Source organism: Crinia signifera, chromosome 1 (genome assembly GCF_055691185.1).
Source record: "Crinia signifera chromosome 1, ASM5569118v1, whole genome shotgun sequence".
NCBI classification, from domain to species: Eukaryota; Metazoa; Chordata; class Amphibia; order Anura; family Myobatrachidae; genus Crinia; species Crinia signifera.
Genome location: NC_139217.1, coordinates 302,895,542 through 302,922,953, shown reverse-complemented (window position 1 = coordinate 302,922,953; position 27,412 = coordinate 302,895,542). Strand labels below are relative to the sequence as shown.

Genomic DNA, 27,412 nt, shown 5'->3' with positions numbered 1-27,412 from the left:
CTAGAAAGAATCAAACTCAAGTCCTTGGTGCTGACAGACAGCAATGTTAATCCCTGTCCTACTCACTGTAATGTGAGAACTGATTTACTTTAAAAAGTTTTTCTTTAGCATTTCAAAATGTCATTTTGTTTTGTAAAGTTTATAATGTATTTATCAAGCAAATAAAACAGTACTATAGTCTTATTCTTTATAGTTCTCATAAATGGAAGATCTGTTTAATGTGCAATAGCGTACAGTATATTCAATTCAATTGTTTTTTATTGTTTTACCTAAACCACACCCATTGTTGATTAGCATAATACAAAAGATGATATGGTGATATAATGTTATAAACCAAAGTAGGACAAAATTAAAGACAACTTAAAGCAAATCTAATATCCCACCTTATTTAAGTAATTTTACTCTTAATTATTGCAAGTATTTCTGTATACATGTTTAGTAAAATAGAAATGAAATAATCTGCTCTATACTGTGATTAATTTGTATAGGAATAGGAGATTACACATTGCTTATCCTGCCAAAAAAAAAGTATTATTTCTAAAGCCTCTATTGCAACAGTGCCCCAATTACCATGTGCCAAAACTACCACTGCTACTGTGGCCAAACTACCATGAAAACGTGGCTAACAGTATATGGCTTAATCAAAGCATCTCATTGAGATGGGAATCAAAACATATTGGGTCATGTGACACAAATATCTATACTTGACATGAATACTAAAATGGCAACTGCTACATTGCATTATATCACACAACACAATTTATTTATGCATTCCATTATAATTTTTTCCAAGCCATAGCATCTCTAGGAAAGAAACATGAATGGAAATAATACTTGCAGTTCATTAACTTTATTACAACTCCATGAGATAGACTCAGTTCCATGCTAGGGCTGCGATATGCCATTCTGGAACAACATAGTGAGATAAGCTAGTTTTCATTGTGTCCCACCGAGGTGGGCAGGAAAACTGTCATTGATCAGCCTACTGTAACTGTCAAACATGCGCGCTGCTAAACAATGCAGTAAGGTTCCATGGCCTAAAATTCAATTGCCCCCATGTATTTAAGGTACATTAGTTTATAACATGGTATACAACTTTAGCATGAGATTGTCCCACCAGGAAGACAATTCAGTTTTATACTTGGAGTGCAACATAGCTCACGGCATCACAAACCCCTGAGGCTCTTCTAGTCTATAGCACTTTTTTCCATGAAGTTACAATGATTTCATACATAGTACATTACACTTCAATTTCCTCAGTTATGTAGTTCACTCTTCTGCAAAGAACATACATTAGTTCCACAAATTCCATTAACACAAAGACACAATCTTTGTGCATATTGATCTTTGGTAATAAACAGGAAACATCACCAAGATCTTGAGCTATGTAAAAGCAGCACACACTTGTGTAAGCTCATAGAACAGTTGTCCTATGTTTTGAAGATCTTATACCTTTAATTGTTCATCCAGTGGCTTTCTGTCTCTAGTACCTATTTTACAGTACGGTTTCAAGCACAACCCCAATGAGACTGTGAGGTCTTTCTCTGTCAGTTCTTTGACGATTCGCAGTTCCTACTCTATGTGTTTGTGCAAAAGTGCTTAAATCTCCACAACTGTCCAAATGGAGAACACCTGGGTGCTTCCTTCTTGGAAATCTTTGGGCTGTCGATGGGGCTTGCTGGATTGGTTCCATCACCTACATAATTGTGAATAAAAAATAAATTAGTCTGAGACGCAACACTTATGCCATTCATTAAAATGACTTTATAAAAAAGTATGCAATAAATATTTATATATTATGTATCAACCACTGGCTTTAAATCACAACTACATTCCAGAGTATGGGGAATAGACTGCAGCTTTTCAGTCTTGCAGACCACCAGGACCTTAATGAGGGGTGCGTGACAAGCACAACCATCAAGAACATAAGGTTGAGGGGACTACTGTCATTGCCCTAGTGCAGTGGTTCCCAACCCTGGTCCTCAAGTACCCCCAACAGTTCATGTTTTGCAGGTCACCCAGCAGGTTACTTATTATTCAGACACATTCTAAAACATCCAGCGGTGGGGCTAATTATTTCTCTTGTGATTCTGTGTGGAGACCTAGAAAACGTGCACTGTTGCAGGTACTTGAGGACCACGGTTGGGAACCCCTGCCCTAGTGGAAACCTTCTCCAGGTGGTGAGGTACCTTTGAAAAGTGATGTTCTGATTTGAGAAGCACCTTTAGGATGTGTCTAGTCTAGCGCCTAGGAACCTGGCTGCTCCTCTTTTCTTGCCATCATGATGTCACATTTTCTGGGGGTTGGGGGGGAAGCCGGGGGCACAGAAGTACCCTACTATGTGAGTTGCAGAACACACATTTGGACACAGATATCGACAGAGGGGGAAGCCGGGGGCACAGAAGTACCCTACTATGTGAGTTGCAGAACACACATTTGGACACAGATATCGACAGGATAATTATTATGTCTACATGTAGCAGTTAAGTTTCATTGTGCATGAAATATTGTTACTAGTGCAGCACCAAATGCTCTAGGACAGTGGTCGCCTACCTGTTGCTTGTGAGCTACTGGTAGCTCGCCACAACTATCTGGGTAGTTCAACTACTGCTCAGCACCCCCACCTGTACCTCTCCTCCACCTGACCACCCCTAGCAGCACTTCTCCACACAGTGACAGTCACCATGCCTGCACTGCCCAGCCCCCTCTCCTCCGTGCTTCTATGCAAAGCAGCGCAGGCTTCTCTGGTGGCCAGCGGTGCTATATTTGAAATGGCCACTGGGGGTGAGTGAGAAAGAGGCCTGAAAGTAGTCCAGTGAGCCGCAAATATCACCGGGTTCCCCGCAGCTCGCCTCGTGGCTAGCAGCCACTCAAAGCTGCCTCTCCATCAGCAAATCAGCGCAAGCGCGCCATTGAGAGATCCGAGGACTATTGGAATGTCTCCACATCTAGGCGCTCATTCCCCACGGGATAGGTTTTCCTTATTCCCCCATACCTCTGTGAGTATTGCTGAGGGGGCATTATGAAGTGGCACTGTGGGGCACATTATTTTTTTGTAAGCGGAACTGCAGGAGGCATTCACTACAGCACTACAGGGGGCATCACGTATAAGCTGCATCTTATACCTTGTAACCCCCTGGCAAAGACCAGGTCATTTGAAATTAATTAAAAGCCTTACTGTGGGGCATTGTAGTGTGTGGCATATGGTGTCAGGGGCATTGCAGGTGTGGCATATGGTGTCAGGGGCATTGCGGGTGTGGCATATGGTGTCAGGGGCATTGCAGGGTGTGGTATATGATGGTGTCAGGGGGCACTGTGTTGTGTGGCATATGGTGTCAGGTGCATGTTTCTGATTTTTTTTTGTAGCTCTTCAGGAGATTTATATGTCACAAGTAGCTCATGCCCATTTAAGGTTGGAGACCTACTGATCCTATAAGTAACTAGCACCCATTAGTCTATATTTGTTTGCTTGGATAGCCATGATCATAAAACACATGCGAAAAACGAATTATGCCATTCCATGCACTGACTTTAAAAAATGAGCCCTGGTTATTTTCTCTACTACCTTAATCTAAATTCTATGATCCTAACTCTCCTACATCAAGTAGGTATGACATTTATTTGACCTACCTGATCAAGAAAGTTGGCACTTAAAATGGCTTCATCCATGTGTTCTTCATCGGATTTTAATACAGTTTTGATGTTTTCCACCAATTCACGAATGTCTGCTGACATATGACATGATGGCTCTTCTAGAAACCTGGTCACCAGGAGTTTAGTGTCCATGTAGGATTTGTAATCCACGAGAGACCTAGGTCTTGCTCGAGCAGCTTTTGCTCTTAAAGCACGCCTTAAAGTTACAGTTCCCAAAGGTTGCCTTATTTCAGTTTGAGTGGAAGCTTCACAGCTTGGCACTGCTCCTAAAGAAAGAAAGAAAATAGTACATTATTTACATAATTATGTAGTATTAATTATTTTAAAGAATATATAATATATATGTTAAAGTTAAGAGTCTAGGTGGCAACAGAGATAATTTGACATGAGGCAGAAGACGTCTGCAGGCTGACTTTGTAGAAAACAGCATGCAAGACAGCCAAGCGGATGGCTCTAGAATGCATGCTGGAGACTCAGGAGACCCTGCAAACAAGATAAGATGAGAGAGAGAGAGAGAATGGCCCACTGGCCCTCAAGAAGTAAGGAATAATGCCTGGAGCAACGACTAGTAGGTTTTTGCTTTCTTTAATTATATTTTTAATAGGTCAATGACAATTAAATCACGTCTACGATAAAACATACTGACCTATAATCTGCTACTGAATTATTACATATTTCTATACAGTAGGTTAAAGCCAGATGACTGTGATAACAACACTCTGCCTATGAAGTCAATATTTGCCAGATAAAGCTGCCATTGCAGGATAGTACTGGCCTTAAGTATACCGCAAATCTGTATTTTTGAGATTTTTTTTTAGTCTTAACACCTCTGCTTTAGCTGTTTTAATAGTTTGTTCAAAAGAAATTAACAAATTACATTGTTTATCATTTTTAGCTAATGTCATTCAGCCAAATTCAGATAATTTTTTAATGTTACTTTTGAGGCTAACAACAACAAGTTCTGTAAAGAACTAGGTGGAGCAAGTGAGAGCAGGGCGCAGAGAAAACTATATCCGGATGATAGGTCAAGAGTCAAAAGGGTGAAAACATATGGTAGACATGCATTAGGTTGACATGTACAGAAGGTCGACAGTGCTTACGGTTGACAGGTTGAAATGGTCAACATGACTATACTCAAGATATATTTATATATATATTTTTTTATTAATTTTACCATACACACGAACTATGACTTGTAATAATGGATAGATATATTGAGTACCCTTCACCAGTGCACCAAATTAATATAACCAACTTCCCTTATGGTTTCAGGGATGTCCTCAGGAACATGTAGTAATAGCTGACAGCTTTCCCATAGGTCAGATCTCCAATACACAGTGTTTCACATAGATCCACCATAAAATGAAAAGTAATAGCTCATAGTGCGATACAATTAAATATACATACAATCAACTCCAATTAAATAAAATCAGTGCACTAAAACACAGTGGCCCCAGGAGTTCGGTATATGCAGCAATGTGACAACGTAATTACCGGATTTACGTTGACGGGATCTAGACTCTCAATTAGCTAAGACTGAAATGCAATATATTTATGATTTTAATATGTTGAAACCCTCAGGTATAAATGCTGATTTGGAACTGAAATGGTTTTTATAAGTGAAAGTATATGTGTCTAACCCATTTCTATTTTATATTGTCTTTTTTATAATGTTTTTTAGATATTTTAAGTGTATTTATTCATCTTTTTCATTAGCGATATGTGGACATTATGGGGACGTGCAATAGGAGGAGATAATCTATTTGTAATCTGAGACTGAGAATAACAAGAGAACGCCCCTTTGAGGAGGAGGGGATGTAGGCTCACAGACGGTCCAGTCGGAGCCGTGTTCCATTACTCTAAAGGGAGGGCGTGAGCTAAAGACTTTTGTTTATATCACATGGCCGGGAGTTCAATCACGTGTTCAGAACACGGAAGTAGCGCTGTACAAGGAAGACGGAGCCGCGGCCGGAAGTTGATCCTGGTCCCCATAGATGCAGAGGGGAGGATACTTCCGGCAGACAAAGTAAGATTGACAGAAGGAACCCTTTATAAAGGATCCACAGACATGGAGGTGCACTAACCAGGACCCTTGAAAAAGACCCCATAGCAGGTTGAAACGCGTTGGAATAGGTCCCCCGGTGATTTGGTGACGGCATTGCGGGACGTTTATTGCTGGACTAAGACCTTGCTGCAGGTTGTCCAGGATATTTTAACACACCCGTATGATCTGTTCTTCATGAATAGTTCCTGCAAATCCGGTAATTACGTTGTCACATTGCTGCATGTACCGAATTCCTGGGGCCACTGTGTTTTAGTGCACTGATTTTGTTTAATTGGAGTGGATTGTATCTTTGATGTTATTGTATGTATATTAAATTGTATCACGCTATGAGCTATTCCTTTTCATTTTATGGTGGATCTATGTAAAACACTGTGTATTGGAGATCTGACCTATGGGAAAGCTGTCAGCTATTACTACATGTTCCTGAGGACATCTCTAAAACAATAAAAGAATGGAAGTTATTTATATTAATTTGGTGCGCTGGTGAAGGGTACTCAATATATCTATCCACTTGTACAAATCTGAAACACCCTAGAGAACTCATCCAAGCTGCACTTGCGCACTGAGGAAATACACACACTTGAATTTTCAAGTAACAACTGGTAATAGTAACCTGTGCCAAGCCAAATGTGGGTCACGTGATTAAACATACAAAATAACACCCCAAATTACACGGCGACCTTTTCATTGTCGACTTTTGGACCATGTTGACTACTGTATGCATGTCAACCTTATGGGGTAAACATATTTGCAGACAACCTAATGATCCACACCTGAGAAATCAAAATTATAGGTTTTACAACTGCCTGTTTATTTGACAAATCTAAAATGACTAGGGTTTGTATTTGGAATTGGAAAACTATTTTTCCCTTCACTCTGCATTCAAGTCATGTCTGCTATTACATGCATTAAAACAAAGATTGAAATGCTAGAAAATCTCTTAATATCTAGTGCAATATAGCTGTACTGAGCAAGATGAGTGTGGCTCATATTGGAGATTGTAGTGGGGGAGATTTGTCAACACTTGGAGAGAGATAAAGTCCTAATCAATCAGCTTCTGTCATGTTAGACTGTTTGAAAAATGGCAGTTGGAGTTATGTGGACAAGAGACCTGGATTGGACGTTAAGGTGTTGAGGCCTGGGATTAAAGAGCGGAACTATCAGAATTAATTCAACGTAATAGAATAGGGTGAGCCCCAGAATAACTTGAGTGAATATTAATAGGGAATACTCCTCAATAAGGACTAGTTATTTAACAGATTTGCAGTATCCTGTGACATCTCCAATACTCAAGCAATGTGGGCAGAATTATAATAACTGTTAAAGGGCAGTTTGTATTTTTGCATGAAAATGACAATACATCCCAATCCCTCTTGCTTGTGATCACCAGTATGCAGGTACACTTACTTGCAATAGCTCCCTTTCATAGAGATGACTTCCAAGTTTATGACCCAGGAGCCAGAGGTTTCCTGTATTTGCTACTAACCCCGACTTGGTTTAGCTTGCAATGCCCTTTATTTACGTTTTACCTTGTTTTCTCCTTGGTTCTTCTGCCTAGAGCCCTTCCTCAGTATCCAGATCACTGACAATGTCTAGCTCGACAGTAAATAGGTTGACTCACATAAGGTCCATATTGAAAAAAGGTCAAAGCTAGCAAAATGCCGACATGGAAAGGTAGACTTGAGTCTTTGTGATTTAAAATTTTTTATGAACTCTTCATACTTTTATGTGGACTCCGATTAGGAATGCTATGGCTTGAAGCATGGCGAATAAAATGGCACACTAATTGTGGGTCGACATTGCTCAGGTGTTGACACTGACCCAAAAAAATGTAGAAACATTGGCATTTTATATGTCGACCATGTGCTGTGGACCTTATGACGTCACTAGGTTGCCCTAGATATTGGCTGTGGGCTATACCACACCCTTTTCCCTCCACACATTAATTGTCTCTTTCCTTGACCCTCTAATTGTCTGTTGCCTATCCTTATTCCCATGTACCACCTTGTGAAGTTGTAGAGGAATGAACGCCTTAATGTACCTGCAGAAGTCCTGGTGGGGCAATAAAGTACCAGTTCTAATGGAAAGCTGCTACATATGAAGCGCATGATTAGGCTTTTCTTCATTGTTTAACCTAGGGTTCTTTTATAGATTCTGTTGCTTGTGTGTAAATCAGGCTATACCCCATGCAATGTGACTTCCTAATGTGGAAAAGATCAGTATATTCATGTATAAACATGGAAACTAGCATCAATTGTCTTTGGATAGATGCTTTACCCTGCCCTTCTGATAAACATACACAAGCATGACATTACCTCTTTCAGGAGAATCGTGGATGATTGGATCACTGTGGGATCTCTTCCGTGACATTTTGACTTGGTCACTTCCAGTGTCTTGTTGTGCAGTAGCACTAGAATCAGGCATGCTTTCTGCATTGGAACAGCAGGCAGCTTCTATAGGTATAAATAACAGTTTCATTTAAAAAACAAAACAAAATTAAGTCATATGCAGTGCAGTGCTGGTGTGCCATTAAGCCCTTTGGCAGCATTAGTCATCCATCTCAGGTATACATTTGCCATGACAATCTAAATATATGGGAAAAACACTCTACTTACTGTGGCACAAAAGGAAACATACATGCAGTGATCCAAAAAGCAACAGTGTAAAATAGTAAATCTGTAGATTCTGTCAATTATCTTGTAGAAGGTGTTAAGTAAATAAGTAGATTCTGCATGGCTGCCATAAGCAACATCCCATCCTCAATAGAACTCCCATCTGAGAACATTGGGCCTTATTTTGGTTCACTCTTTCTGACAAATTTCTTCTTAGATGGACAAAACCATGTGCACTGCAGGTGGGGCAGATGTAACTTGTGCAGAGAGAATTAGATTTGGGTGGGGTTTTACTTCAAAGTGAGATCTATATTGCAGTGTAAAAAAAAGCAGCCAGTATTTACCCTGCACAGAAACAAAATAACTCACCCAAATCTAATTCTCTCTGCACATTTTACATCTGTCCCCCTGCAGTGCACATGGTTTTGTCCATCTAAGAAGGATTTTGTCAGAAAGAGTGAACTAAAATAAGGCCCATTAACCCGACAAATTTGGTAGGGATAATTGAAAAGTGTGTGTGCAAATGTGGGTGTAAAAGTAATAGGTAAGAAGATCAGATGCATACTGATGCCAGACAGTCTAATCCAATAGTTCTACAAATACCACACTCCTCCCATCAAAGATAATGCTTACCATAAGAAAATTCAAAACATTAATGGCACTGCAACCATCATTTTAAGTACAGCCATTGTGGAGCCTTCTTGTCTTCAGGACAATGAACCTCTATCCCAGTATATGGGTCAACTGGCTCATAAGGTTTAATTAAAGGATGCACTGTCATTCAGCCCACTGGACTCGATGAGCTGATTGCTATGCCATACAATAAATTATGTATATCCCTGGTCCTGTCTTGGAGATGACCTTGGCTGTTTGTCACTTGATTGTTCTGAAATCATGACCAAGAATGTTTGTCCAGCAAAACAACAAAATACCTAGTGGTTCATTGATAACCCTGACAGAAAGCTTTATCCTGTACCTCTTTCCTCACATCCAGCCAGTCCCACTTGGGGGGGGGGGGGGTATTCAATGTAGAGTCACAACTGTCGGGCTGACCCGACAGCCGAGACGCTGTCCTGATTTCGGTATGCTCAACAGAGATTTTACAGGCGGGATTCAATGTCCCGCCTGCCGAGCACCGAGTGGCAGCAATAAGGGGGCATGGCAGCAATAAACGGCTGGGGATTTGGCGAGCTGTGGGAGGGAACTCATCAATTCCCAGCCGTTCTCAACAGAACGTGCCCGACTGCTTGGGAATTCGGGCACATTCTGCCAAGATCCCTGTTCAATGCTGCCGAGGAAGACATTGAATAGGGCCGGAGATTGAATATCCCCCTTATACTTTAAGTTCACTTACAGAAACAACATGGCCCAGTAGTATAGTGTACCATGTTGTGATAGACAAACAAAGTTATCTAACTGGTGCTAAAGTGGCCCTGATTCTTTAATTGTTTTCATGGTTTTAAAGGTATGTATGAATCTCTTGCAGAGAAGTGGCTGCCATGGTTGTTACTCTTACCAGGATTGAAAAGGAAGACTAGGAGCAGAACGCAGTAACATCTGCAGCCCCTCTCTGCCACACATCTCCGGCTACTGCATAAATCATAATCACATATGCACTAACATATGGGATCATTATCACAAAGGACAGCTCTTGCATTATGTAGCATGTAGAAGGACTTCAGATACCCACGTAACCACTGGGGCAGGACCGAAACACTTACAAATTACTGGAGAAAAGATATTAGTGGTCACCTGCGCTCACTATAGAAATGCAGCTAGAAAATACACCAAATAGGGCTACCAAACCCTGAGACAGATATACGTGACAATTTACAGAGGTGGATCTTCACAGCGCTTTTCTCAGGAAAGACGGTTCTAATCCAGGTGTTCACCAACACGCGGGTCAGAAGAGAAAAAGATTTTCCAGTTAGTACATAAACTGAAAATTCTGATTCAGACGGGTAAAAGTACCACCGCCACTCACCTAGATTTACTAGGAGATGTTCACATCAAGGTATCTTTAAATGTCTATACACCAAGCCAATGGAAAGACACTCACCAAGGGAACAGTCCCTATGTTCATCAGAAAGGTTTCTTTATTCAGCAGACTTCATACGACTGGTCCACAGGTAAAACTCACATTTATTAAAATTTCGACAAAAACTTAGGGCCCCACACTTCCACTGCTGTATATCTGTCCTCTCACCCGGAATAAGAGGTGGCAGCGACACAGTTCAACCCAACGATGGCATCAGGGTTAGGTGGAAACGTAAGGGTCCAGGTTAAAAAGTCCTTTCAACACCAACGCGTTTCGAACATGAATGTTCTTCCTCAGGGTGCAGTACTGCACCCTGAGGAAGAACATTCATGTTCGAAACGCGTTGGTGTTGAAAGGACTTTTTAACCTGGACCCTTACGTTTCCACCTAACCCTGATGCCATCGTTGGGTTGAACTGTGTCGCTGCCACCTCTTATTCCGGGTGAGAGGACAGATATACAGCAGTGGAAGTGTGGGGCCCTAAGTTTTTGTCGAAATTTTAATAAATGTGAGTTTTACCTGTGGACCAGTCGTATGAAGTCTGCTGAATAAAGAAACCTTTCTGATGAACATAGGGACTGTTCCCTTGGTGAGTGTCTTTCCATTGGCTTGGTGTATAGACATTTAAAGATACCTTGATGTGAACATCTCCTAGTAAATCTAGGTGAGTGGCGGTGGTACTTTTACCCGTCTGAATCAGAATTTTCAGTTTATGTACTAACTGGAAAATCTTTTTCTCTTCTGACCCGCGTGTTGGTGAACACCTGGATTAGAACCGTCTTTCCTGAGAAAAGCGCTGTGAAGATCCACCTCTGTAAATTGTCACTTACAAATTACTGTCCAGGATCTCAAAGCTGCCTGCAGGAGCAGCGAATATAAAGTCGGATATACCACCGCAGCATTGGAACATAAAAGGGTAAGGCATGGCATATTAGCAGATCTAGACAGGACCAGCAAGTAGCACTCCTCCAGGGTTTGGACAATCACAGGGTCTGAATGTGTTGCAACAGCATGGTGATAGGGAGGAAAATCATCCACACAGCCTTCCCCCAAAGTATAATCAAAAATAGGATCAATAGAGGCTGTGATCGACTGTTCCTGAAACATAAATTCCTCGCTTATGGAGCACTCCCCCAGGATATAGGAAGTATCAGCCTCAACTGGAAGGGTTGCAGAGGCATGGTCTTGGGGTGTAAAAGTAGTAATTACAACAGCAGGATTAGCATTTGCATAGGAAGGAGAAAAAGCACAGTCTTGTACTGCAGTGAGCTCCCAACAAAGCCTATTGGCAGAGTCATTTATAGCCTCAGTGTAGAGGATTCTCCATTTGAGTCTAAGCTAGAAACACAATCCACCTGCCTGGTAGAAGGGAACTTCAAGCAGAATTGGTGATGGCTAGCACACCACCAGGTCGGCGATAATAGACGGTAGGGGCAAGCGAGGAGGCTCCAAACTGGATGAAAAATAGATCATCCACCAGACAACCAGGCGGAGGCAGCATGCAGGGTCCAGAGCACCACGTAGACCGAGCAGGCCGCTACTTGTGTAAGGAGTCACCCGTCCCTCAGAAGTTACACCGGAGGAGCCTGGAGGTGACAAAAATAATATCCCAGCTCTCTGTTTAGCCCTGTGTCGATATCTTTGCTGGAAACAGGAGTTTATACAGGATTTGTATGGGAGCGCTGGAAGACACGTGCGGCCGCTAGCTAGTCAGGCCGCCGTATCGCATATGGCATTTTAGTTTAATTTCTCAAGGTGCATAATAAGATTGCCCATATACCATAACGTGAAGACTTTGTTATAGGCCATCAATTTCTTGTGCTTACTAGTTCAGCTACTCATGGGCAAATGTTATATGGAACTGAATTTCAGGGCAGCATACTGTAACTGTACATACCAGCTAATTGTGGGATTTGATATCCTTAAAGTTAGTAAGCTCTTATAAAATAATAGGTTGGACACTGCATTAATAAAAGTTAAAATCTTTTGTGCACTGCAGGTGGGGCAGATGTAACATGTGCAAAGAGAGTTAAATTTGGGTGGGTGTGTTAAAACAGAAATATAAATCGCAGTGTAAAAATAATGCAGCCAATATTTACCCTGCACAGAAACAAAATAACGCACACAAATCTAACTCTCTCTATACATGTTACATCTGCCCATTTTGAGAACAAATTTGTACTGTGATCAGATATGAATAAGGGGGATGCGGTCAATTTGCCGGTGGTCGGGATCCCGGCGTTCAGAATCCCGACACTGGAATCCCGAAACTTTCTCCCTCCATGGGTGTCCACGACACCCATAGAGGGAGAATAAAATAGCGTGCCGAGCGTAGCGAGGCACCGGGCCCGCTGCGTGGCGAGCGCACCGGGCCCGCTGCGTGGCGAGCGCAGCGAGCCCGCAAGGGGGGGCGATCCACGTCCCCCCCATGTCAGGATTTCGGCGGTCGGGATTCCAGTGTCGGGATTCCGACCGCCGGGATCCCGACCGCCGGGATTACGTATCGGATCCGAATAAGGACCCATATCTGAGAGTTTGAATTGTCTCTTAAAATACAATTTTTTTAAAAAAACATTCATTTAATTGTGTTCAGATATGGAGGAACAGTTAATTAAAATGGTCTTCTTCGCAATAGTGAGCAATAAAACAAATGAAGTGACTAAAATAATAGTGACCAGAATGTTTGGCATACGTAGAGCAGCCAATTAGAAATACAGCTAAGTCTATATATATTTGGACACTGGCACAAATGTTCTTGATTTTAGCTCTAAGCCACCCCAACTGATTTGAAATGAAACAGAGATGCAGACTTTAGGCTTTAATTCAAGGTATTAAATTTTTTTTTGTATGCAACAATTAGAACGCAACCATTTTTATACACATTCCCAACTTCAGGTGCTTAAATGTAATTGGACAAATTAACAAATCATAAATATACTGAACTGGCAAAAGTCATGGGATAGGTGCTTAGTTGGACCTTCTCTAGTCCAGCAAAGTACAACAACTCTATGTGACATTGATTCTATAAGTCAACAGAAGACCTCTGGTTAGATGTTGCCCCAGGCCACCTAATAGCTTTCTGCAACTCCCTCAAATTTGTAGGTGCAGGATGTTGTATGCAAATAGACATTATCGGGGACATAAAGTCTAGGAAGCTAAAAATGGTTTCTAAGCACTGCAACACAGTGGTTACGAGTCAATGTCGTGTTCAGATGGATCAACTGATGACATGTGAACACACTCCACACTATTATGGAAACATTAAAAGCCTTTATGGTGCCTTGTTGACAACTGAAGTCCATGGTCTCATGGAGCCTGTGCCAGACCCAACCCTACCTTCAGTCTGAAATAACTGGAGCCATGACTCATAAGACCACTTCACATGTTACTAGTCCTGCAGGATCCAGTTAGTGATGCCACAAATGCAGGTGATTCGCTGTATTTATTGTTGTGCTATAAACAAGGACACTGGTGGGTCTTCTTTTCCCATATACCATGGAAGTTAAAGAACACTGCACTAGTGTGCCTTAGTTATTGTGGTTGGAAAACACTGCTCTAAAGTTTTTAATAAAATAGGAGTTTTCTTGTTAAAATTCGTGAAACATTCCTGCTTTGGATTGTGTTTACGCAGCTCAACTAAATTCATTATTTTGTTTACTCCTCTGCAATCTCTTCAGAGGATAAACAGACTACCTTTTTAGACTCTGTGCTTAAAACGTAATAAAAATATATTGAAAAAATGCTTACTACAATATATTGCAAAAATAAACAGACTACCTAATACTTAATTATCTGGTTTTCCATAAGAAATATTAGGTTATGAGAACACACGGGCAATACCACAACCATGGCGATAAAGTGCAATCATCCAAGGGACCATTTAGCTGCTGCTACTGTGGGAGACCCACACACACACAGACAACCTGCTCCTCCGCTGACACTGGCACTTTTCACACTGGGGAGTCTGATTGCAGAAGCCATCTGTACCCGGCGGTGGGTCCTCCACTGGATTCTGTGATCGTCAACAGACACGTCAGTGTGGGAAGTCACAGCTATCGCCACACTCCCCATTGACTGCATGGAGAAGCCCATTCCAGATCGGAGAGAATGTTTCTCCGAAGTCTGTTGTATGGGTGGTAAGGGAGGGGCAGGTGTGTGTGGGCATCTCCCCTCCATTCGGGGTGTTACTGTTACATGTCCTGTGGTGTGCATCACACACACCTGCATTAGCCCACATAAGCTGTGTCACTGCTGGGGGAAGGCAAGGGACCATGTGGCATGTTCTCTTCACATCTACACATGCTACGTACATGCCTCTGGACACAGGTCCTCTGATCTCTTTTGCTGGCATTAGCTGCCAACCACGCCAGGGCTGCATCATTGCTCACTGTCCAAGGGTTGATCTGAAGCATTTCTGACTGTGCCATTTTATAATATATATATATATATATATATATATATATATATATATATATATATATATATATATATATATATATATATATATATATCCCATAGCCCGGGTGTTCAGCTAGTGGCCCCTAAACTGGACACATCAAAAAACAGGAATTTTGGTCTTACCTGTTAATTCTGTTTTTCTGAAGCCATGGTGGATCACTGGTACCATGGGATATTCTAGGTCCTCCAGACCGGGCACCAATGAGTTAAACTTCTGAGAGTGCAGCTGGGCTGGCCTCCTTAATACCCTGCCCTGCCCCAGGCTAATCAGTTTACTTACTACCAAAGCCTAAGGAACAGGAAAAGGCGAAGCCGACCCACACACACATACACCCCAACACCAGAGTCTTGAAGAAACAAGACAGAGAGACACTCAAACACAGTAGATAAGATAACGAAAAAAGGGGATGGCCCTTCACCAATCACTAAGCGCTAAATAAATAAGACTTTCCTGATCTGATTGTTCAGGTCAGGTTTCTTTAAATGGAAATCTGAATGGGAGAAAATAAAACACAACTTCTCCCTAGTGTAATACCGTAGTGTTAAGTGGAATGATTATTCAAGTAACTGAATAATACACAATGGTAGAGCAATATAAGTATTCGGGGGATACCCCCTTTCTGGGTACTCACACTTTCAGTGTGTACAACAGGCGTGTCACAGGTTCTTTTATCCTCTCATTTGGTGATATAGGACTCCACTCTGATTAAAAAATGGATCCTTTATTACAATAAGTTACAAGTGTACAATAAAAAAGTGCAATCTCTGTACTCATCTGTAAGGTTAGGGAAGTCCAGCAGGCAGGTTGGTATAATCAGCATAAAACGGGGCCCCGTTCCAGCGCTCCTGCGGTATTCCTTCTCCCACCAGATGAGATTCAAAGGGGTTGCTGAAGTAGAGTCTGCCAACGCGTTTCAATCATAACATGATCATGTTATGATTGAAACGCGTTGGCAGACTCTACTTCAGCAACCCCTTTGAATCTCATCTGGTGGGAGAAGGAATACCGCAGGAGCGCTGGAACGGGGCCCCGTTTTATGCTGATTATACCAACCTGCCTGCTGGACTTCCCTAACCTTACAGATGAGTACAGAGATTGCACTTTTTTATTGTACACTTGTAACTTATTGTAATAAAGGATCCATTTTTTAATCAGAGTGGAGTCCTATATCACCAAATGAGAGGATAAAAGAACCTGTGACACGCCTGTTGTACACACTGAAAGTGTGAGTACCCAGAAAGGGGGTATCCCCCGAATACTTATATTGCTCTACCATTGTGTATTATTCAGTTACTTGAATAATCATTCCACTTAACACTACGGTATTACACTAGGTAGAAGTTGTGTTTTATTTTCTCCCATTCAGATTTCCATTTAAAGAAACCGGACCTGAACAATCAGATCAGGAAAGTCTTATTTATTTAGCGCTTAGTGATTGGTGAAGGGCCATCCCCTTTTTTCGTTAACTCCACTTCCAGAGGGTTGGTGTTCCCTCTTGGCATCCTTTACCATACACCCAGCAGCTTGCGCTGTAAGATTTCCACCTATCTTTCTAAAACAGTAGATAAGAGCGAAGGGTGGGCGCCCAGTGATCCACCATGGCTTCAGAAAAACAGAATTAACAGGTAAGACCAAAATTCCTGTTTTTTCCTTCAGCCTATGGTGGACCACTGGTACCATGGGACGTCCTAAAGCAGTCCCTCAAGGGTGGGAACGCTCCCTAACTGCACTGAGGACTCCTCTGCCAAATGCTGCATCAGCAGTGGCGAAGGAATCAAACCTGTAAAAACAGATAAACGTATGTACAGAAAACCAGGTAGCTGCTCTGCAAATCTGCACAGCAGAAGCACCCCGGCCCGCCGCCCAGGACAATACTACCGAGCTGAGTAGAATGGGCTCTAACGGAGACCGGAACTGGCTTACACAAGAAAGATAGGCTTGACGAATGGCCGTTATAAACAGTCCATTGCAAGATGGATCAGAGGCTGGCCAGCCTCTCTTACGCCCATCATAAAGAATAAAAAAAGAATACGTTTTTCGGAGAGCCTTGGTTCTCCGAACATAAAGGCGTAATGCACGCACAACATCTAAAGTAACTAAATCCGAATCCTCGGAAGAAGAATTAGAAGGCAAAAAAAGCCGGGACAACAATCTCCTGGTTCAAGTGGAAACTGGATACCACTTTTAGGAAGATAGTCCAAACGAGTACGGAGTACTGCCCGGTCTTCGTGGATAACTAGAAAAGGTGTCTTAACTGATAAAACACCTAGGTCCGAAACCCTCCGAGCCGAAGCGATGGCCAGGAGAAAAACAGTCTTCCACGTCAACCAATGCAAAGTGGCCTCCGCCAAAGGCTCATACAGAGCCTTCTGTAAAGCCTTGAGAACAATTATCATATCCCAAGGGTGAACTGGGGAAACATAAGGAGGCTGCAAGTGTAAAACACCCTGCAGGAAAGTCTTAACCACAGAAGACTGAGCAATCCTCTTATGAAATAAAACAGAAAAGGCGGATACCTGGACCTTTAAGGATGCCAGACGCAATCCTGTATCCAGTCCCTCTTGTAAAAAAGTCAATAACCTCGACAAAGAATATTGCCTAGGAGGCAAATGACGCGTTAAACACCGGGCAAAATAAGTCCGCCACACCCTGTGGTAAACTAACTGTAGACGGTTTACGAGCAGAAATCATAGTATGAATAACTTGGTCTGAAATCCTCTAGCCTTTAAGACCGGCCGCTCAACCGCCATGCCATCAAATTTAGACGGGGAAGGTCTGGATGAAGACAGGGGCCTTGCGTGAGTAAGTCTGGCCGTAGAGGTAGACGCCACGGGGGTGTGCTGGAGAGATCCTTGAGATCTGTGAACCACGCTCGCTTTGGCCAGTTGGGTGCAACCAGAATGGCTATTACCCTTTCCACCTGAATCTTCTCTCAAACAGGGCAATCGGAGGAAAGAGATACACCACGGAACCACCAGTGCCCCTATTAGAAATGCACCGGGTCTCTTGTGGGTGCTCGTAACAAAGAACCTTGTGGTTTTGCCGTGAGGCCAACAGGTCGATCTGAGGCCAAACCCACTGCACCACCAACTGGTGAAATACCTCTGAATGGAGGGAAGGCGCATGCAAGGTGAATTGAGACTGTCCTAAGATATAGGAACGTCCGCACTAAGTCCTGAACAGACTCTCTCTCTTGTCCTGGGGAGGAAAACCTGTTGCGACGAGGTATCCAGAAGGGTACCCAGGAGAATCATGTGCTGGGAGGGAATCATGCTGGACTTACGCCAGTTGATTAACCATCTGTATCCCTGTAAGATTGACATGTTCCTGGAGACTGGCCTGAGAGTTTACCATTGGAGAATATCGCCCAGTTATGTCAGGATTCAAATCCCTTGCAGTCGCAAATGGGCTGTCATCACTGTCATCTCCCTAGTGATCACACAAATTGTGATGAAGTGACCAAAAAGGCAAAACTCGGAACTGGAAGAGATTTCTCTGAACAGTGCACCTGAGGAATTTGTGATGGTCCTCATGAATGGCGATATGCAGGTATGCATCCTGCACATGCAAGGAGGCCATTACCAGGAACAGGGTGTAATAGAACCTGGTGCCCTGTTGATATAAAGGTACCGAGATTACAACCCCCGCCGTGAAGAGGGAGCGAACGGCCCTGAGAAGAGCAGTAGCCCTGTCAATGTCTACAGACAGACTTGTTGAAAAAGAATTGCCTGGGAATGTACCCTTTGAAAACAGAAGAGTAGATTCTGTTGATCGATGTGTCCGATGCGGTTTGCTGTTAAGCCCCATGGTGAGAACAAACCCAGTCAGGCAGATGGTTTGTACTTCTGCTCTGGGGCCTGCCCAGTCTAGCAAAATTACCTCATCCTAGGCTTTGGGACCGCTGAGGGTAATAAGGCAGTTTTTGGAAGCTGTCCTATTTAGGTATTGGCCACACGAGTACTATCCACGAGGACTATAAGATCTGAACATTTTGTGCCGGATCTTAGCTCTTCAGACAAGGTACAGTTGGAGCCTCTCTCAACTTTGTTGCTTAGGTCATGGCACACCATGGCCAGCCCTGGCTATCCTATTGTTCTCAGCAGAAATACAATAAATAGAACAATACAGTAGGGGATTAGCATAGTAATCCCATTACTCACTTAATCCTATTAACAGGTTAAATGAGGAGGGCTGCATCTGTATGTCAAAAGTAAGGCCAATGAAACTCATGCAGAAGCAAATGCAGGGCATATAACTGCTCCTGAATTTGCATAGATAGAAAATTGGAACAATTCCATAAATCTATCCGTAGGTTCCTTAAGGGACTTTACCAGACGTGCAACATGGGCATTGACTGGTGGTAAGTTTTCAAACCTTTCCTTTTCCTTCCTCACAAGGTTAAAAGGAAAAAACACCTAGTCAAGAGAAAGTTCTTGGTACAGTAGGATGTGCCCAGGTCTCCTCCCTAAAGAGCTTTCCTAGCTGTGGAGACGTGAAAACGGACAGGTCCTTCCTTTGAATAAAGGAGGCTGTACTGTAGGCTGAGGGTCTGGCTTAGGTAAGGACAAGCCCATACTAACGCAGCCACGCTGGTCGGGGACATTTTTCAGTGTCTGACTTTGGAGAAATTTCTGATGCAAAGCAGAAATCCTCTGATTGTGAGTCGTCAGACTGCAAAATTTGGCAAGTGAGCAGAAGCTAAGGATTTACGCTTAGCAGATTAGCTCAGATTGTTGCATGGATGCAGAAACCTGCACTAAATCCTGCACACCAGGATAAGCCATGAATTTATGCTGTTTTTCCCTTGCTTTGAAACCACAAGCCCCAACATGCTGAGACATGTAGTTACACAGTAGCTGGAGAGCCATGGTTAGGTCAGGACTGTGCTAGAGGGTGGTTCCGATCCGTGGAACTCACAATCAATGCCAGTAATGAGAGCAGATACTAAACCACCAGGCTACGCATCTGATTGTTGTGTTACAGCAACATGAGGCGCTGTAGAGGCCACTGTGAAGCAGCTCCACTTGGCTCAGCTGAACCTTTTACAGTAGCAAGTGGCAGTAGAGCCACAGAGCAGCTGTCACACATGCCTGTGTAATCATGTACTGCACAGGTAAAAAACCTGGCACTCTGTGCAGGTATAAATATGCCGCATCCTTTTGGGGGGGGATGGGGCCTTTAGAAGACATAGTGACCCTTTTAGAACAAGAGGGCCGATATGTACACTCACACCGAGAAAATGCACGCACACACTTACAAGTAAGTGAACAGTGGGGCAACAAGACACTGAAAAGGATAACTATCTATATGGAATAAATAGTTAAAACTACTGCACTGTGAGCCCACCACAGAAGTAGCTGCTGTTTAGGTAAACAGAGGTACTTAACATGGAATGTGTATAATACAATGAAACACCTTAAATTGACATGCAGTATAAACTGGCAGCCAATATATATACCAAAAGTGGCAGAAGTAAAAAAAAATTAAATTTTTTTTTTTTTTTTTTTTTTTTATAAGATGAAAAATCGTCCGATTTCTATTGATAATCGGATGATATCGATCTGATGCGTGTCCCACGGATCCTCTGATCTTAAGCAATAAAACACATTCTAGAGCAGTAATCCTAGATAGTGTCTGGAAAACAGAAAGTGAAACTAACACTCTGTTCCCAGCTACCAAACACCATGAGGTGAGGTAGGGGACATGTACCCCGACACTAGGACAGTGTTGGTATTGGGTAGTAGTAACCTTCCTCTATCACTCTCTCTCTATCACACTAATTACCCTGAGGTGAGGTAGCTGTGCATGACATAGGCTGTGACAGGCAGCTCCACAATCCTCTGCTATAATGCCTAACCCACAGCACCTGGTGTGCACATGTGGTCTCCCACTCAGTACTAACCAGGCCCCACACTGCTCAGCTGCCAAGATCAGATGAAATTAGGTCTATCCAGTGTGGTATGGCTGTAGGTCTGGGAGAATGAGAGGAGAGAGGGAGAAAATGGGAGCCCTGTGGCAGAAAGCCCCTGAAGGGAACTGTCTACTCTACAGGGTTGTGGAGACAAAAATCACACACAGCCTTAATTAGGACAGTGGGTAATGACAGGCACTACACTAATTGGAAGAGACACAAACATAAGATAAGTGTCTCTGTTATCTGCTTCTGTGTGCCTACCACAGTAGTAATAAACTGTAAAGTAACAGAGTATACTAAATAAAAAACACAGATAACCTCAATTAGTGAGAAAAAATAGGGTACAAATTAACCCCTATATAGGCATCTATTCTCATCAACCAGCACCATGAGGTGAGGAAGGAGGAATATGCAACCTGACACCAGGACAGTGCAGGACAGGGAGGCATAACACTCAGCGCCAGCAGGCTCTCCTTCAAGTCTCCCTCCGTGCAGCATGCAGGATAGGCAGTGTCTGACTAACATTCTGGCACACCTGTTTGAAACAGGCACCAGAAGAAAGGAGAGAGGCGGGAGTGATGTCAACCAGGCAGGAAATTTGAAACAAAGGACCTGCACTGGGGCTGGAGCTATGGGCTGCTCAAAAAAATAACCCCCTCCCGGAGCCTAACCAGGGCTATATGCCCATATAGGACCTGCAACAGGTCAGCCCTGGTGGCCTAGAGGGGAGACCGAAAGAACGGGACCCCGCTGCCGGGACCGCCGGCGTTGCCTCCTCCGCCAGCGGTGGTCGCCGCTATAGGTATGCCGGAGCCCCACACCTGGACTCCGCTTACCTGACTGAAGCTTCCAGACGCTGCAGCGGCTCCCCCGATGCCTTGTGGAGATGCTGAGGCATCTGGCCATGGAGGTCAGAGACCCAGCACAGCGTGCTTCCTTCTGTTGCAGTGCACAGCGCCTGCAGCAGGCAACCTACAGCACCTGGTGTTCCCATGAGGTCTCCCACAAAAGTACTAACCAGGCCCAACACTGCTTAGCTGCCAAGTTCGGATGAGATTGGGCCTATTCAGTGTGGTATGGCTGTAGGTTGAAATAAAATAAAAAATCAAGTTTAAAACCAGGGCTGAAACAGCCCTACTCCTACAAATGTGCCTGTTCCTGAGGCACCAAGAAAAAAACTGATTAGCCTGGGGCAGGGCAGGGTATTAAGGAGGCCAGCCCAGCTGCACTCTCAGAAGTTTAACTCCTTGGTGCCCGGTCTGGAGGACCTAGAATATCCCATGGTACCAGTGGTCCACCATAGGCTGAAGGAAAAAACACAGTAACAAATACGATTGCTAGGGATTTAGGGTTAATATATTACCAGGAACATAAATTCGGGATCTTTTCAGTTAAATTAATTTATTTCCATGAAAATTCCCAGGATACTTCCCTGCGAAAACCAGTTAGCTACTGATGTATTCTAAAAGGTCCTCTAAGCCTCCTTCACCTTTTCTCCAAAGGTTTCCTGTCATGGATAGGGAATATTCTGACTCATCAGTGCATAATTTGAAGCATCTTAAAAAAAGGATTACTTTAACCAATTTGTTATGCATTCTGTATAATATGTAATCTAAGGCTGAAGTGCCCTTGTTCCATGAGTTACCTTGAATGATCTGCATGCTGGGAAGTTTTGGTATGGTGTTGGCTACAAGGTTTGTAATTTCTGGAGTTCTTTCCTATGAATATTAATAAGAGAGTTTCAATTTGTTTAAGATATATATGAGATAGGACATTGCACTCATTTTACTGCAATTAATGAGGTGATGTTGTTCAACAGTTCAGGCAAGGTTAAAGAGTGATCATATGGTTAATAAGATAGCAGAATTAGGTAACAAGAATGCCTCTAATAAAGTTTATCAGTATAGTATATAGTAGTCAACTGATTTATAGCTAGATCATATACAGTGATGACAGGAGCATAAGGGGGATATGCAATCCCGGATCACGACTGTTGATCCGTCCCGACAGCCGTGATCCTGGCCCGTTTGCGTTTTACCCGACAGCAAATCAGCAGGTGAGATTCAATGTCCCGCCTGCCGATTGGCGAAAAGGGGGCATGTCCAGGTAATTGTCCCTGGATTGTCGAGATATGGCCGTTCTCGGCAGAACGGGCATGACAGCTTTTAAAGTCAGGCTCGTTCTGCCGTGATGCCTCTTCATGCTGTCGGTAAAGACAACATTGAATAGGCACCCGGTGCTATTTCCCCCGTCAGAAATAGCGGTGGAGGATTGCATATCCCCCTAAATATTTTGACTGGTGCTGTCCCAGATTTGAACAAACCTGCATAAATATAGCAGCCATATTCATGTGTTAAATACAGGAAAGTAATCACAGAGTCTAAACAGGTTTTAAGGGATTGGGATATCCAAAAACACAAACTGAATTTAGCCAGGCCAAATCTGGACAGTGTGAATAAGAGGGCAATGGATAGTAAAATATGTGTGGAAAAACAGTAAATATAGTTACAGTAACCTACAAGTACCTCAAGAAAATGGTTTTGGCCAACCACGGATTCATAAGGAGGAGGAGGTTCCAGAGGGCAAAACACTTCAACCCCTTTGAACCTGGATCCATAGATGTGTGGGAGAGGAATCACTTCATTGCCAGTCATCCTAACAGAGGAGATATCCACGGTCAGTTTTGGTCATGTCTATTTATTTACACTAAACAGGTTTTTATGGTGGTTTATTCTAACAATAAAGCAATTTCAGATGAATCAATCCACATAAATTAGTATTTTGATAGACAAGCAGGTTGGTGTAAAGGTGCCCATACATGGTACAATTATTGTATGCAATTTGGACTAGATTGAATCTCATTGCATTGCAAAATGTATGTGATGTGATCCGATCTAGTCCAAATTGCATACAATAATAGTACATTGTATGGGCACCATTAGGGTTAGCATTACTGCCTCATAGCATTGTGTGGAATTTCTATGTTCTCATCCTGCTTAAGTGGGTTTCCCTTGGGTACGCTGGTTTCCTCCCACAATCCAAAAATATGCTGGTAGTAGGTTATTAAAAAAAAAACTTGCGTGCGTGTAGATTAGGTAGGGAATATAGACTATAAATACCATTTAGGCAGATACTTATGAGAGTGAGCAAATATTCTCTCTATTCGCTGCAGAATACCCTGTACAGTATGTGTGTGCTTTAGAATAAATAACGTAATAATTTGAAATCTATAAAATGTCTATTGTGTATACAACAGAACACAGAAAGTGTGATGGGTAATACGGAAAAAGTGTCCAGTAAATATGAGCAGTTTTATTCTATGAGCAGTTCATAAAACTATGTGTCGCCTGTACTCTGGACACATTGGGCAGTATTCAATGAGCATTTTGGCGATGTGCAGCGAATCCTGTTTAGGATTCGCTGCACATTCGCCACTGCTCGCCGCGTTCCGGAGCCTCGCCGGCTCCAGTATTCAACGAGTCAGGGGCTCGCTGCCCCTGACCGGCGAATTTTAACTCCTGCGGCGATGCCGCAGGGAGCCTGAGGACGGCGGCAGGCAGGGAGATGGAAGTCTCCCTGCCTGCCCCAGAACGTTTGTGGGGGGGAGGTGGGCTCCCCGGGTGCCAGGCAGCACAGGCTGCTCCCCGGGGGTGCCAGCAGGGGACCGGGTATATTCAATACACCCGATCATGCATATGTAATGATCGGGTGAAGTGAATATATGAATATCTAATGAGCGGCTCGGCTCCGGCCCCCTGCTGGCTGGTCTGTGTAAAAAAAATAAAAAATATTTTTTTTTAAATTACAGCACATGAATAAAAATAGCATGCCCCTCCTCAGAATAAAATTCCTGATTTTTTGACACCAAATGTAAAAAACAAAACACTTTATTTTAAAAGTTCACATTCCACTTCACCATAAAAAGATAGCGATTGCTACTCGGTGAATCATGGCGAAAAAAACCTTGAAATGTATTCGCCATCTGGTCATTGAATTGGGTGATTCACCGTTTTAGTCAAAAATTCGCCTTACAGCACAAAATCGCCATAAAAACCTGGCAAATCAGCCTAATTGAATACCGCCCATTGTAATGACACCTAGCACAACATCTATATTTTTATAGGAAACGGATAGAAGATAGGTGATACTGGGTATAGTGATAGCTGGTGAAGGTGATTGTGAAAGTAACCATTGGGTCCAACTTCACTCTGCATCTCATATCTTTATGTGTGAGAGTGCTTTGGCACTGCAATACTGTATATTGCTGTATCACCATGTAAACAATACTCTGTAACCTTATCCTCAGGGTGACAAATATTCTTTTGATGTTTTGGATGATGCTTCATATTATCTCTGCTTACTAATTTATGTGAACAACATTGCACAGTGCAAATATGTGTCTTTTAGAAATACAAGGGGTTATTCGCAGCCTTGCGAGTCCACCAAACCCACCCGCCAAATGTCTGTCTGCCCCACCCACGCAGCGCGAGTTCACCCCCACACAGGCTGCTAATGGATGTTTAGCATAAACATCCATTTCTATGCTGCGTGTAACCTCCTACATCTTTCGATGGTCGCCGACCATCGAAAGATGTGGACGGTACACGCATATAAAAGTGACTTGAAAGTCACTTCCATATGCGTGTGCGTTGGGACGGATATGGGCGGGCAGCTGACATCCGGCGATGTCAGCTGCCAGCACCCCGCAATGAATAAGAATAACCCCCACAGTTTATCTTCATAAACAACTATGTTCTAATTATTTTGGTTATCATAACAACCAAAAGTAATTTTGATTTCAAAATGCAATGTTTTTGAATGCATATTAATCTGTACATTATTTACAATGATCGTCTTAATAACATTATTTCAATTTATTAATTTGACTTTTATTAATGAGAATTTTAAGTATTTTTATAGAAGATAAGTTTTAGTGGCACTTTTAGGCATTAAAAAGGGCTCTGTCGCTAAATGAGCCAAAACGTAAATGCAATCCTTGCCAGTGGAAGCAAATTAAAAATAATTAAATGTTCACAACTACACAAACATCTGCTCCTGTCTTAATAGGAAAGAAAATTGAACTTTCACTACAGCAATCCTCTTATATTGCTTTTCTAGCCAAATGAGCCTGTATTCTAATCAGTCTTTACAAGTAGACTTGCAAGGGCAGCCATGGAGACTTACTTAAGGAAAACAAGAGCATATTGGCAACAAATGACACAATGGGGAAAATGTTTAAGTTCTGTAAAAATGAATTCATGGCTTAGCCAACATTTTAGAAGCTGTAGAGTGAGTCTATTTGTGTGCATCAAAGTCACTTGAAGGGTAAACTGTCAATTTTAGTCAGTTACCCAACATCTCCATTCACTCTAATCAGTAAACTTGGAATGCCAGGATCACTGTCTAGATGAGTTTCCCCTATCAGCGCTGTATCTCTTATTGACCCAATGCTGGGAACTGGAAGCAGTTAAAATGACAGCATGACATCAGTTTCTAACATGGGTAGCAAGCAGCCAGTGCTATGACTTTTGCTATTCAATACGATTTAAAATGTACACCATTTGAACCTTCTCTTCTCTCAGGAAAATAATTATTATTGTACTCTAATGCAGTTTCCAAAACTTACTGGCTTTATATCCATGCTTAGGCAATGATGACTTTACTTATAAAGTACCTCAGATAATTTGATTTAACCATTTGGAGTCAAGCATGGATATCCTGAAAACATGGACTGTAATGGCTGAGTTTTTTTAAACTTTCCCAACCTCCTTCCTCTAGACCAGTGATTTTCAACCTTTTTACCTTGCGGCACACTAAATAAGTTTTAAAAATTCCCAAGGCACACTATGATCCTCACAGGGCAAAACACATTGGCCCCCACAGGAAAAACAAACAAACCTATTGGTCCTCATATAAAAAACAATCACATTGGTCCCCACAGGTAACAAAAATAAAATACGTTGGCCCTTTACATGAAAAGAAGAGACCAGTTTAACTGGTGGTGACTGTAAACTGGTTTGGGCATCTCTAGATCTGGGGGCACACTTGTGAACAGCTGAAGGCACACTAGTGTGCCACGGCACAGTGGTTGAAAAACACTGCTCTAGACGCACAAACAGTGCAGGTGTTAATGTTATCCAGGCTTCATCACACATGGGGAAATAACAAATAATGGATATATTAATGAAATAACCTGTGTATAAGCATGGATATTATTAAACCTAGACTGTTAGCATGCCTTAAGGACCAAGATATAAAATGCCTGCTCTAATTTAATCTAAGATAAACTACCAGCAAATATTTTACATATTTACATTTACACATGTAGGTTTATATGTGCTTAGCAGCTCCGTCTCTGCACTAGGTTCTCGGCACTGCAGCCAAGGCTGGGAATATTACAAGCCAGGGTAATATGAATTACCTATGATTCATTCTTGGAGTGTAAGAATAGAAAGTTGAAAAGTATGAAGGGGGAGGAGCAGGTGGAACAAAATCTTCAGGGTCTGGCTCTCGATCTGGCTCCTCTGGTTCTTCTGCAGACACTTGGGATTCATCCTAGCAAGGTAGAGAGAATAATATGTTCAACACAGTCGAGTACAGAGTAAAGCATTAGAATATTAGGTGTAATGCTGAGGTCTTTTTTCTAGATCTATTTATTTTAGTAATATAA

The 27,412-nt window shown here is 42.5% G+C and overlaps 1 protein-coding gene, 1 non-coding gene and 1 pseudogene across 3 annotated transcripts in view; all 3 read right to left on the bottom strand.

Moving 5' to 3' along the window:
• Positions 1-203: 203 nt before the first annotated feature.
• Positions 204-27,412, bottom strand: part of ENTREP1 (endosomal transmembrane epsin interactor 1) — a 68,247-nt gene continuing 41,038 nt past the window's right edge. For both annotated transcript variants that reach the window (XM_083186071.1, XM_083186072.1), the window contains exons 6-11: positions 27,164-27,297; positions 23,268-23,397; positions 22,388-22,460; positions 8,035-8,172; positions 3,631-3,920; positions 204-1,696 (exon numbers count right to left, since the gene is read on the bottom strand). In XM_083186071.1, the coding sequence (XP_083042197.1) occupies positions 1,496-1,696; positions 3,631-3,920; positions 8,035-8,172; positions 22,388-22,460; positions 23,268-23,397; positions 27,164-27,297 (966 nt within the window). In that variant the 3' untranslated portion in view covers positions 204-1,495. The remainder of the gene's footprint in view (positions 1,697-3,630; positions 3,921-8,034; positions 8,173-22,387; positions 22,461-23,267; positions 23,398-27,163; positions 27,298-27,412) is intronic.
• On the bottom strand, positions 20,683-20,800 carry LOC146038573 (5S ribosomal RNA; annotated as a pseudogene).
• On the bottom strand, positions 21,712-21,830 carry LOC146045986 (5S ribosomal RNA). The gene has a single exon (XR_014465709.1). It is a non-coding gene; the product is annotated as a 5S ribosomal RNA (ribosomal RNA).